General features: G+C 45.7%; 1 protein-coding gene across 2 annotated transcripts; it reads right to left on the bottom strand.

Moving 5' to 3' along the window:
- Positions 1 to 469: 469 nt before the first annotated feature.
- Positions 470 to 13372, bottom strand: LOC140426095 (LIM domain transcription factor LMO4.2). Of its 2 annotated transcripts, none has more exons than XM_072510446.1 (5): positions 12822 to 13372; positions 11319 to 11584; positions 6273 to 6369; positions 5185 to 5340; positions 470 to 1262 (listed from the first exon to the last, which is right to left on the bottom strand). In XM_072510446.1, exons 2-5 carry the CDS (start codon positions 11555 to 11557, stop codon positions 1254 to 1256), a joined length of 501 nt encoding a protein of 166 aa, XP_072366547.1. In that variant the 5' UTR covers positions 11558 to 11584; positions 12822 to 13372; the 3' UTR covers positions 470 to 1253. The 2 variants fall into 2 exon arrangements, with proteins under 2 accessions (XP_072366547.1, XP_072366546.1); XM_072510445.1 differs by having other exon boundaries at positions 11319 to 11645; positions 12822 to 13371.

Raw genomic sequence — 13372 nt, 5'->3', positions numbered from 1 at the left:
GTTCCCCCCCCTCTCCCAATTTTTAGCTCCTTCCAATGAAAGTTCATTAATCCGATTGCTAGTGAAAACTTCTGATGCGAAATACTTACAAACATGCCCGAAGCTAGTGATTTATGATTCTCAAGTTTAGATTTAAGGTTTTCAGATCCATTACCACTCACCCGCACACCCTTCTCCTCCCCCACCACTGTAGGCAGATCAAAGACGCCTCTTTTCTGCATGCATATGGATTATCTGAGCATGAATGACATTTGTAACGTAATAGGTCCATAATCTAAAGTACATAAAGCTCACCCCCCCCCCCCCCCCCCCCCCCCCCCCCCGCCCCATTCCATTGTAGCCAATGCTAAATAGACAGAACACATTAAAAGTTGGCATTTAAAACAAACCTATTTCTACCAGTTTTACTGGAAATGGAACTGGAGTTTGTGGTGCTTATTTAAGTCTATTTAAGAACACACAATTCATCTTTCCCCAGTTCAAGCTTTTTATTATTTAAATACACCATACTAGAGCAAATGTTTTTTTTTGAAAATATCACAAATAAAATTTCCATTCTTAAAGTCCTACATCAGATACTAGAAAGCTGGGATGTTTCAGCTGGGGAGGAAGCAACATATGACAAATCACATACATGCATACATACATGTTATTGTACAGAGAACCACTAAAAGTGTTTATATGATAGAGAACTACCACAAAATCACTGGATTTTTCTCCCATTGCCGCCTCTTTATTAATAATAATAGCAATAAACACATTGTCCTTACAACACTTAGAAATACAAAGAGCCAACACAATTTTTTTTTTTGCAAGGATGTTGTAAAGAAAAATAGAATACGAGTGAGGGAGTTGGGGGAAGAGGGTAACCCGAGGCCGGTGCCTTGCTAATTATTGATGTCGGTACAAAGCACGTTTCAAAACCTCCGGTAATTACTTTAATTTGTCATTATTCCAGATGTCCTCCAATGGGTTATTTTGTATTTTTGTTTTGTCTCCCCACCCCCTTTCTGAGCAGTCTCATTAGCCCGGGTTCACGGAGTCCATAATCTGGTGTCCTCAAGTCACTTTTAATGCAAGAACAGGCTGGTGAGAGCAAACTAGCAAGGGTATATACGTGTGCAATGTCGTCGTGTACCTGGCATTGAAACCAGCCAAAAAACATGACTGTCTACTGGAACAAAGTGGGGTCCACCTGCGATGAGCCAGATCAAAAAGATGAAGGCACGCTTTCTGCACTGCTCCTGGCCATCTCAGCAAACCTGCGGACGCAAACACAGTGGTACGGTCACGTCAGACCAAGGAGAGAAGTCACAATCAAAGCACCCCCCCCCCCCCCGCCCCCCAGCCAACTCGCCCCACCCTACTCGAAGAATTGGGATGAAATATGTACACCTTTCCTATTGACAGGTGCGCCTCTAATACGTTTGCTTCCCTTTTCACTGTTTTTCATTGGCGCTCTCCATTTGAACTGGAGAGACTGATTTCAGTCCAGCAGAGCTGTGCTGCATATCGAAATAAACATCTCCCATTCCATTAATCCAGCTTTTTTGGAGTTGCAGCCAGGACATAACATTCAGGCTCATAACATTTATTCAGGGCAGCTGTCAGCTTCAGACTAAACGTATCTGGATTTTACATTACTCAACTTGTTCCAATGTGAATCAGCTGATGGACACTAAATAAAAATGGATGGATGGAGGGATTGGGCTCCCCCCACTCCCCAAAAAAACATTGGATAAAGATATTTACCAAACGGATGGAAATAACTACAAAATGGAAGACTTGCTCAAGTAAACAGAAAGGATCCAGATACTGACTGGATTTCAAACACTGCACACCATTATTGAAACCACAGTCTGCAATCATTTACAATGGGGTGGGGATAAAAGGCAAAAAAATATTGTAACCATGTTGCACCCTTCAACAAAAAGAATAAATCATTTCTCACCACAAGGCCTTTTTTTTTCTCTTGGGTGAAATACTGAAATGGTTAGGCAAACAGAGTGCAGCATTTGTTAAGAGGAATACTTGCTTTCCAGGCAATACAGGAGCCAACGCCCAATCAGATAACTAAATGCACAGTTTGCTTAATTTATTTTTTTAAAGTTCTATTTTCCTGACTTCTTGCAAGTTAAAACTTATCAGTTTAGTACATTTCTTTTTTTACCCTCTCGTCAAGCCAGTAAAAGCCCGAGGTGCATTAGTAATTTGCAACCCCCCACTCGCAGGCTAATTAAACTAGCTGAGGCATTGAGCTTTAATTCCCCTGAGTTTGACCACAGTGTGAGAAAGGTAATTTGTCTGTCTTGAACAAAGAGATTAGGGAGCAGCCTAGCGCCTATTTAATAAATGAACATCAAATGTCGGCCCCTATCGACAGAGACAACACCAATTATGCCATTTTAATGGAAACGTTCTCGCATTTTAATTTTTAAAAAAAACTTATGAGGCACCGTTTCTGCCCTTGACAATACTTAGTCTACCAAAGTAGTGTCCTGTTCATTAACAAGAGTGAAGGGGGGGGGGGGGGAAGACTGCCTAACTGGGGGTAGCTGTCTTCCCATAACATACAAGGTTAAAGCTGGACGATGGGAGAAAAGTGCCGTTAAAAGGCGAGGCTGCATTTGTCACAGAATTGTTGACATCACTCTGCTGTTTAGAAGAAAAAACCCATCTGTTTAACACTTGTTAAAATTCCACACAATTAACCCTTGCGGCACTGCTGAATCCCACTGGCTGCTTATACTTCCACATGTCTGCAGGAGAGAAGAGACTGGGCTAGTTGAAAGACTGGTGGCGGTGCAGGAAGCAGGACAAGACTGGGTCAGGCTACGACCCATCCAGATCGCAAACTGATCCAGGCCAGTGTCGTACTAGATCTCAAACAGGTCCCAATCGGCTAAAAGAGCGTTGATTCTTTTCTGAGCCATGGTCATTGATCAAGGGGCAACTTTCTGTCCCCATCACGTTCCTGTCAGATTCCCGCAGCACCTATTTATGTAGACCGCACAGTGTGAAAGAGAAACACATACCTCCTTTTGGTGCTATACAATGGAGGGAACAAACCACACCACACACAAGCCTTTGGCTGCTCACTTTCCTGGCTGAACACAACTTAAAATCTTTAAACTGAGCCTACGTTCTTTTGAATCGGCCAAGATTTAGAGACCACGGTTTCTCATATACACTAAAGTGTTCTAGTATAACTTGTGTACATGTAACCACTTATGTACTCAGTGAGAGAGGGAGGGAAATAGCATTTGAAAAAAATGCCCCAAACTGGACTCAGCAATAATTAAGTAAGGCCACAGTAGCTATTTCCATGGACACAGTGTTACTAAGTGACCGGCGCACTCATGCCAAAGTCAGATTGGCTTTTAAACCATTGTGCTGTCTTCTTAGCCTGGCTAGAGCAAGTGGCCAGACCACAAACTTCACCCAGGATTTCCATAGACGCCCAATTTGGTGAAAGTCAATGTGTACAATCGTCTGGGCACATATAACCCAGTTTAAATGAGAGGGTTTGTTTTTGCCTTGGGCCAATTTGCACACAAAACCAGGCACACCAAACCTCAAGAAGCTTAAATTCTGCTGCACAATCTTTCTGCTCGAGCCAATAGCAATGTGAACTGGATTGAGGGGGTCAAGGGACTAAATCAGGAGATGGGCCATAGAGTAGAGAAGACTGATTAAAAAGGACACTGGGTGAAGGGGTATTCCTACAGGCGGATACAAAGGACACAAGAGTAAAGAGTCAGCCCTGCATACGAGTAGATAAAGAGAAACTGGGTGCAGGGTCAGTCACAGCACCTGAAACGGAGGAAAATATTTCTGCGGGATGATTACATAACGTACATTGTGACTCGCTTTAAATCACCCCCTCAATAAAGGATATTCCTCCCCTTAATGAAAAAGGTCATTGTGGAAAATATGAAACATTTGCAATAGTTAATTTGATTTGAGAGTTTCTAGCATGTTATTCAGATCATGAAAGAAATGCAGTTCAACAAGCTGCAGCATTTAAATTTTGTTGAGTCTGGGCCGAGTGTTGGGAGTCACAGGGAGGACTGAATCCACTAGGTAAGCATCACTGTGCAGGTTAGGTTGGTTAGGCCATGCTAAATTGCCCTGTGTCCAAAAAGGTCAGGTGGGGTTACTGAGATAGGGTTGAGGTGTGGGCTAAGGTAGGGTGGTCTTTCCAGGGGCCGGGCAAATCCGATGCGCCAAATGGTGTCCTTCTGCACTGTGAACTCTATGATTCTACGAACAGTTCTCATTTCTGGTTTTTAAAGTGATCAAGGGAAACCTTCCTTCTCCAGGTCACTGCAGCTTTCTGAACATAAAATAGCTGGGGTGTTTTTTGAATGTCGCCAAATTAAAGGACAAATTAAGTGCTAAAAGCTTGGGTGCATTTACACCAAACATTGACTGTGTCAGGTTCAAACACAAGTCAATTAGATCCACCCACGAGCAAGGTGAAATGGTTTGAGTTTCAATCTTTCCCTATAAAACAGGTTTTTATTTATTTATTGTTTGGAGGGGTGGGGGAGGAGGAGAGCACGCAAGCAGCCCGTGCCAACCCAGACACCATCCAATAAATTAAAATGCTGAACTAGAACAAAACACAGACAACAAGCTGGTGTACACGGAATGACTATGCGGAAGCATCCCAGAACTTCATAGCAATGTCACAGGGAAGTCGGATCACACAGTTCAACATTAAAGTGGGCGCCTCCACATTCCAAGGTTACCAAACTCCATTCCATTTAGTGTTGGGTTAATGTATAACATGTTACATGTAACAACCTTAATATTGAAGATCTTTTTTTTTTTTAATGGGACAATTTAGCGTGGCCAATCCACCTACCCTGCACATCTTTGGGTTGTGGGCATGAGACCCACACAGACAAGGGGAGATTGTGCAAATTCCTCACTAACAGGGACCCGGGGCGGGGATCGAGCATGGGTTATCGGCGCCGTGAGGCAGCAGTGCTAACCACTGTGCCACCGTGCCGCCCCCTAATATTTAGGATTTAATAAAATGTTAGACTTCATGTCTGAGATGCGCAGTGAGTTCCTATACATAAAGCCCATAAAAGGATTAAAGGCAGTGTGACCGTTGGACCCCCTCCCACCATCTTATGAGTCGTGAACAGAGGTTTGAAAAGACCCATTGCTTACCTTCTGATCAGATAATAGAGGATTGCTCTGAAGTGGATTCAAATGTCCGTTGATAAGGGACGTGGGTCTGTCATGTTCACAGAATAAAGTGCCATTGATATAATGAAACCGGTCTCCTGGAACAAGGCGATTCCGGCAAGTGGCACAGGTAAAGCACTGTGGGGGGGGGGGGAGAAAAAAAAAGTGTTATTTTCAGCTACCATCCGCTCATGTTGAAGCAAGCTTGTCCCTTCTTGAGCACTGAATGCAAATCCAGGGCTGGGGTTATTTTCGATAGAACAGAGAAGGCCGAGGAGTTACCCAATACCCATCTTTAAAATTATTGAGGGATTTCAAAAGGTAGTCTTGGAGATGGTTCTAATTGTGGAGCGTCAAAAAAACTAGGGGCAGTGATAAATCTAATCAAGAATTCAGGAAAAACTATTTTGCTCAAGTGTAGTGAGGATGCGGACTTTTCGACCATAATAATAATAATAATAATCTTCATTGTCACAAGGTGGTTTACATTAACACTGCAATGAAGTTACTATGAAAAGCCGCTAGTCGCCACATTCTGGCGCCTGTTCGGGTACACAAAGGGAGAATTCAGAAATGTCCAAATGACCTAACAGCACGTCTTTCAGGATTTGTGGGAGGAAACCGGAGCGCCCGGAGGAAACCCACGCAGACACAGGGAGAACGTGCAGACTCCCCAAAGACAGCGACCCAAGCCGGTAATCGAACCCGGGACTGATCAATGAGAAACAGTTGAGGTGAACAGCAGAAAAGGAACCCAGATAAATTTAAGTAGGATGTTATGTTGATAGGGTGAGATTGAGTGGAAGGAGGCTGATATGGAGCATAAAGACAAATTGAGCCAAATGGCCGGTTCTTGTGGTGTAAATAATGTGACATATCACAGCTCCACATTGCACCGGTTAACTGAGTGGTGGTGTTCAAATGGCCAACATGCTGTACAAGAGCTCAATGTATAATAAGGGTAGGCGGCAGTTGAGAGGGGGGCATGTTGTACGTTGACTCGGGGAGAAGAGAGTTGTCACGATGACTACAGTTCAGACATTCCTCCAATGACTGACGGATGCCGTTACCTTGAGGTGATAGACGTTGCCTTGTGCCCTCATGACCAACTCACTGGCTGGAATGGATTGTCCGCACGCACTGCACGCCCCACTGTTCCCAAACAATCTAAAGGGCAGAAAAGCATCACAAGAATGACACTCACTCTTTACCCAGTGGTTGCTGCGTAATTTGACTGCTATTGAATTACAGGAGAAAATATGGAGTTCACCAGGGGGAAAAGAAGAAATTCCTGTAACTCCTAATACTTTGTATAAATAATTTTGGTATAGAATTGGACATTTTATAGATATTATGATTTTAAAAATGTGATTGTTTATGCTGGTGTCAGAATAATGAACTAATACTAAAATGGCACAGTCCCTTCAAGCCTGACTACATTGGAATATCGAATGACTGCAGAAGTTTCATTAGAGAGCGGCAAAGTCTCCGATCGAAGGAGCCATTCGGGTCGGGGAAAAAAATAAATGCCAGCATTTATATAATTTTTTTTTAAAAGAGGGAAGTGTAGTCAGCGTTGTCGTGTAAAAAAAATGGACACAAGTTCTAATCAAACCCCCTGCGTAAAAGTGAGATTGAGACATATGGGAAATAGTTGCCCTCGGCCCCAAAGTAATCTTCATCAATCTGGTCAGTCAATCTAAAAAATTAACATTTCTGTTAACAGGAAATAGCCAAAACATCTGGTTTGCTCGAAAATGGCTTCTACGGGTTGAAACCTTTAACCCTCCCAAGCCTGTGAGAGCCCTATTCTCTTAAATCACCTTCCATTCCACAAACGCTAACAGTTGTGCATGGGGAGTGCATCTGTTCATATGTGGATAGCTAATGAGCAAGGGTTAACTTTCTCAGGCAGCATGTCAACAGTCTCGATTTCTCTCTCTCAATCCCAGACACTTCTGCTGTGCAATGAAAGGTATGCTCTCAGACTTCCTTATCTGTTTAAGAAAGAAGTCTCGCCCAACTCGGGATGACTTCATCTGCTTCTCTTTCGACTCTCCCCAACAGCCAGAATGAAATTTTGATTTGAGGAGAAAAGTAATTTGCTGGGATCTGCTGCCATTTGTCACCACCCTTTTTGCTCCGTGTGGCATTCCTGGTGGGTAGGGTACGTAATGAAACCACAGTAAAGCATCTGGTGGGCGAGCCCAGGGAAGAGAGAGGTCAAGAGCAAGAAAATAAATAAATTAAATAAAAATGATAATTCCCCATTTGCACTACGCCCCCCTCCCTCCCTTCCAAGCCAGATGTATTTGTTTGAATGGGGGCCATTCATTCCGAATAATTGGTGTGCTCTCAGACTCAATCGAGCTGGGAAAACAGGCACCTTGTCATGTCGAAATGTACTAATTTGCTGTCGCCACGTTATTGAAAATAGCCCCCAAGTTGTTATTAAAAGTATCGACAGGGCGACACACTGTGCAGCAAGGCTAGTCCCTGCTCCACACAGTCCTTTAATGGGGAGCGCCAGGAACAAATTTTGCACCGGCATCGATTGAAGGACTTCAATCAAAACTCCATCTGAGAACTAATTAGTTTAGATACACGGCACGTTTAGTGTCTGAATTCTAAAGGCTGGCGGGTGCACCCAGCTTTCATGCCTCCAGGTTTCAGTCCAAGTGCGGGGCTTTGCACAAAAATCAGAAAGGGAGGGTTACCGGTGACAATATTTTTTTTTAAAAGCCTGCATTGAAAAGGTCATCGCTTGTACCGGTGACCAACAACTCACTAATTTCCAGCGATCAGCCCATGGGAATGCATTGCACAAACGGTGGGGCTGGGAGTTGTTTGTGTTTTTTCCTGTCGTCTGCCCTATATAGACACAAGAGAGACAGACACCTTTGGTATTTGATGTAAAGATATCGTGTTTGAATACCCTTAGAGAATACTTTAAAAAAGGGTTCTCTACTTCCATTAAGATTAACAATGGAGGAAGAGCGAGCTGGAGAGGGAGGAGAGAGACACGGTTTCTTCAATATGATTTTACCAAAAGCGAAATCCCATTAATGAGACGTCTGGACCTTTACAAAGTGGGACCATTTACGTGGAATTAACCTCGGCTAACTAATCAAGGTGTTTTTTTTAATGAAACTAAGCTAACCCAGATGGATTATCTGTAATATTTCTCCAAACCATTTTTCATCTAAGATTCCCTCCTGGATTTGGGAGGAATGTTTGCCATTTTTCGAGGTAATTACCAAGAGGAAGGCGGCGATCTGGGCAGATGGGAAGCGGGTTGGAGCTTGCGAATACTGCGCAATGGCTAAATGTGTAACAGTATCCTCAACTTTTCAGTTTGGGCGCTCCGTGACTCGAATGCAAATAGCCCCGAAACAGGGGATTCCTCAAGTTCATTGACTGCTCTTTGATGCAGCTTTAAGGGACCTGGAGGCGCTCCATTAAAGTCTTTATCAGTCTGACTTGGGTGGGGGGGGGGGTGCTTAATGATTCGCATTTTCTTCTTTCAAATCTTCGAGGGGTGGGTCGCGGGGGGAGGAAGAGAGCGTCCACTAATTAAAGCGAGACAGGGGGGGGGGGGGGGTTAATTTTTATTTCCCCCTAGGACTGTGACGATAGAAAATTGCTTTCAATTTTCTGGAGGACGCCGAGTCGAAGAGGTCGTTAATATTTCAACAATTCGGCAACTCAATCAATCACAACATCAAGCTGGAGCACCAAATGAGATGGAGCTCTTCAAGCATTTAAACAGCAGCCGAATATATTGATACATAAAGTGGAGATTTTTGCATAATTGCGAAGAGGGGAGGGAGGGCGACTGAGCATTAACAGAATAAGACAGCAAACACAGGGTTCCGGCTTGATTTTTTTTTTGTGGGGTGGGGTTGTTGTAGGAACTGCCAAAAGCTTGGTTAATTCAGAGTAACAGATATGGCCCCAAGTGAATTAAAGACCTTGAATTAATTCTGTTATGACAAATCAAGATAAACGTTCCTCTAAATTGCATGCGATTTAATTAATTTTTGAAATACTAGAGTTTTTCCCCCCCCTCTCTGCTCGCTAATGGTTCTTGTGGCTCGTCTACTGTCATTGTGGCGGAGTGGGTTCAGAGTGATATTAAGTAACGAACTATTAGGTTTACGTAGCACGTCCAGAAAAGCAGGGGGGGGGGGGGGGGCAGAGAGAGAGCTTTCATTTAATTTCCGTGCCTGGGAATTAAAGCGAGGAGGGGGAGAGAGAGAGAGGAGAAGGAGGGAAGGGGGGGGGGGGGGGGGAGACAAGCGCCACCCGAGCTGTTAATAATCCCACTTTCAAAAGCCAATTTTCTTAATTAAATGTTTTGTTTGTTAGCTCTTAGCTGGCTGTTCTATTCATTTTCGACACGTCAGTCTCATCTGCTGACCAGCTCTCAAACCGAGTCTCTAATATCTCATTAGATTCTTTTAAAAAAATGAAAAGAGTGCTGCTGCGGGGGGGGGGGGGGGGGGAAGAGAGATGAGAGCTGCCACTAATTAAAGCTTTTAATTGTGCCGATTCACATTGAGCTCGCTTATCTGGGAGATCTGAGGGTCGATCAGGCGGTTTCTCTCCCACGAACCCCGTGCTTATTAGCAAGACCTCCATATCCCCCTCCCCCCAAAAAACCCACCCAAAAAGGTGTAGATCCTGACTGACTCTTAATTAGTCTTAGGATTCAATAAAAGGAACCGCTGAGGACATACCATTGTGTGTGTGAAAAACTGCATTAAGAATCAGCAGTTTATAAACACACACAAAGAATCCCATCGAATCTCACTTCAATTATTTCCCTATCGAGTTGTTGTCCCCCCCCCCCCCCCCTCCCTCCCCCTCTTGGCTGGGATTCAGTGTCTGTCAAGCTCATTACTACTAAAATTCACAGCAGCCAAGTGAAGTGACAGAAGTTGAATTGTAATCTGTCCCGGATTTTCAAGGACTTCCAATTCAGCTCAGGAAAACTTGGGAATCAACGCTGATTTTAAGAATTTTAAAAAAAAACTTCACCTTTCCATCTCTTTCCCCCGGACAAAAAAGCAAAACACTTACAGGAATGAAATGTTTAATTCCTCAAGAAGTTTTGACATGTGATCCCCTCTGTCGTGCCTTCCATTTAGATGATTGGAGGGGGGTCACGTGGCAGGAAGAAGGTTATACACTATTCTGCAAAATACCCAAACTCCACTCGCTTCCCAGCCCAGCATTTTTCTTTTTCATGAGATTTGTTCTCCCCTCCAAATGCTCATTGGAAATGTCATCAACTGGTTCAGAATCTCTCCCCCTCCCCCCTCATCGAACGGATGCATATTTTAAATTAAAAATACAGCACATTCCTTATGGGATGTTTAACCCCATTTAATTTGCTTGACCTTCTAAGGTCTGAGTTACATGCAATGGAAGGAGCGTGTGCGTTTATATACATGTTGGGTGGCTGGACGCGTAGTTCAAGCACTTCCAACAAACAAAATCCAGAAATTGTAAAAACTCTCGACGACACTATTATTGTCAACCTTCCGGTTGAAGTCGAACTATTTGCTGGAATTATGTCAAGACGGTCGAAATAGGACAAGCGAATCTCCCCCCACCCCAAATAGCTCGTTTACTGTTTACCTTTCTGATACCTCAGAACAGTTTCCAATCAATTCCTATTCCGGGGCTAGACAGCAGCCAAGATTGATTTGAGTCGATTTAATCAGATGTTGAGTCGGCTCTGGGTAGAATAGATTTTAAATCGCAATTCTTATTTCGAATGAGATATAAATGGGATGGGAATGAGGTGGTGAGGGGGGGGGGGGGGGGGGGTTGGCAGCCCTGTTGAACAGTTATAGAGAAGACACACACACACATCCTCAGCAAATCTCTCCACCGATTTTTTTTGTTTTGTTTTGAAAAAAGGGAGAAAATAATATCTGATGCGTAGGTGTGTGTGTGTCTCTCAGCAAGGATTGTTGATGAGATTCGGCGGACATGTGGAGATTTGTTGAATTCCACCCCCGCTAAACAAGCCAAGCAGTCTGCAGCGGTGTTGTTTGATGGGGATGGGGAGGGAGGGGGGGTGTAAGAGACTTGGTTGAATTATTTACCTGATGTAGTCGTTCCTGCACAGGATCATGCCGCTCTTGGTGTAGCAGGAGGTGCCAATCTCGCCCAGTTGAGCCTGGCAGCAGGAGCACTTGAGGCAGCGGCTGTGCCAGTAGCTGTCCATGGCGTAGAGGAGGAAGCGGTCGGCGATCTTGCCGCCGCAGCCGGCGCACATTTTCCAAGCCAAGCCCGCGCGGCTCACGCCGGCCGTGGGCGTCTGCGAGTTCCCGTTGTTCACCATTTTGGTTTCGAGAAGGACGTCTCAACACTTCTTTTCCCCCTCCCTCCCTCCTCCTCCTGCTCCACCTCCACCAGCAGCACCTTTGAATCTACATTGGGCGGGAGAGGGGCGGGGGGGAAGGAAAAGGAGGTAAAATAAAACAAAACGGTGGAATGCAGAGGCTGGCTTTGTATATAAACAGAAGAGGAAAGGGCACAATCTACACGCTTGTGTTGCTGGATTATAATTTTTCTCCTGACTGAGGGGGAGGGAGGGGGTTAGAAGCCTCAAGTCGCTTCTTTTGAAGGGGCCACACACACAAAAAAAATGCCAATTAAAAGATCCTTGTTAACCTGTTACGCAGAGCCCGTGTTTGGCCCGCTCTAATCTGTCCTTGGTCAGTAATGTGCAAGCCCGTGTCATTCCAAGATGAATGCGCTTCTCCTCACAGAGAGGGAGGGAGGGAAGGAGGCAGGCGGGGGAGGAGGGCGGTTAGCTGCCCTCCACATGTGCCTGATGATGTTCAAATCGCTTCAGCTCCCCCCCCCCCCCGGGTCATTCCTTTTATTCTGTTACAAAAAAAATAGAAACACAACACACTGGAAGACAAGACAGAAGCATCTCAATCAACTCCCTCCCTTCTTCCAATTTATTTGGGTGGGGGGGGTTGAATCTGAAAAACTAATTAAAATCCTCCCCCCATCCCTCAAAATAAAACCCTCATCCAGTTCCATTCTCAAGTCGAGAGAGGGCTGTTTTTTAAAAAAATTTAAATCCCCCCCCCCCCCCATTTCAAAAAAGCTTTTAACTTGGTGTTTGTGAAAGGTTTGATGAGGGGGAGCGACGGCGATAGCAGAAGATCGAGGTGAAGCTTCCCCACCCTCCCTCCCCCGGATTGCTGGGGGTGAGGAGACACCGGCGGGCGGGAGGGAGGGGGTGAGGAGACACCGGCGGGCGGGAGGGAGGGGGGGTGAGGAGACACCGGCGGGAGGGGAGGGGAGGGAGGGGGGTGAGGAGACACCGGCGGGAGGAGGGAGGGGGGTGAGGAGACACCGGCGGGAGGGGAGGGGGTGAGGAGACACCGGCGGGCGGGAGGGAGGGGGGGGGTGGGGAGACACCGGCGGGAGGGAGGGGGGCGAGGAGAAACGGGCGGGAGGGAGTCGGTGTGGACAGGGCAGCGGAGAAAATGCAAACCCTCCCTGCTCCCTTCCCAGTCAAAGCAGACACACACATATATATAGATTAGCAATGGGATTGCAAAACACACACGCGGCTGTGATCTTACCTCCTCTCCTGATGTGTCTCGAGTGTTTTGTGAAGCGACAGTTTATCAGATGTTTGCTTTGCTGTGGGGAGAAGCGCCTGGCATTCGGTTGCAATGGGAGAGATTCCTGTGGCAGGCTCCCCCCACACACACAGCTCCCGGCCCGGACCGGCCCTGCCTGTAAACAGCAGATTCAATCACCTGGCTGGCTGCAAACGGCTCTTGATCCACCCTCGGTGAGCTGGCGGCTGAAGGTAAATGTCCAAGTTCCTTCCTTTGATTCCGTCCGGCTGCTAACTTCGCTACATGCGGCTCGGCAGCTCCAGTCTGTGTGTGTCTCTCTCGGGGTGAAGTCTCAGTGAAGAGCTGGGTGTAGGGGGGGGGGGGGGGGGGCAGAATGAGGAGTCACCAGCTCTGGAAGAAGACAAAAAAAAATGTGTTTTTGTTTTGGGGGGGGAGACAAGGAGCTGGGTCTCTCTCTCTCACACACACACAGCGTCTGGCGGCCACCGACCTCTCTCTCCTGCTGCACCGACATGTGTTGGTGACAGCAGCGAATCCAGCAACACACA

This window comes from Scyliorhinus torazame, chromosome 7 (genome assembly GCF_047496885.1).
Source record: "Scyliorhinus torazame isolate Kashiwa2021f chromosome 7, sScyTor2.1, whole genome shotgun sequence".
Taxonomy (NCBI): Eukaryota; Metazoa; Chordata; class Chondrichthyes; order Carcharhiniformes; family Scyliorhinidae; genus Scyliorhinus; species Scyliorhinus torazame.
This window is presented reverse-complemented; position numbering and strand designations above follow the sequence as displayed.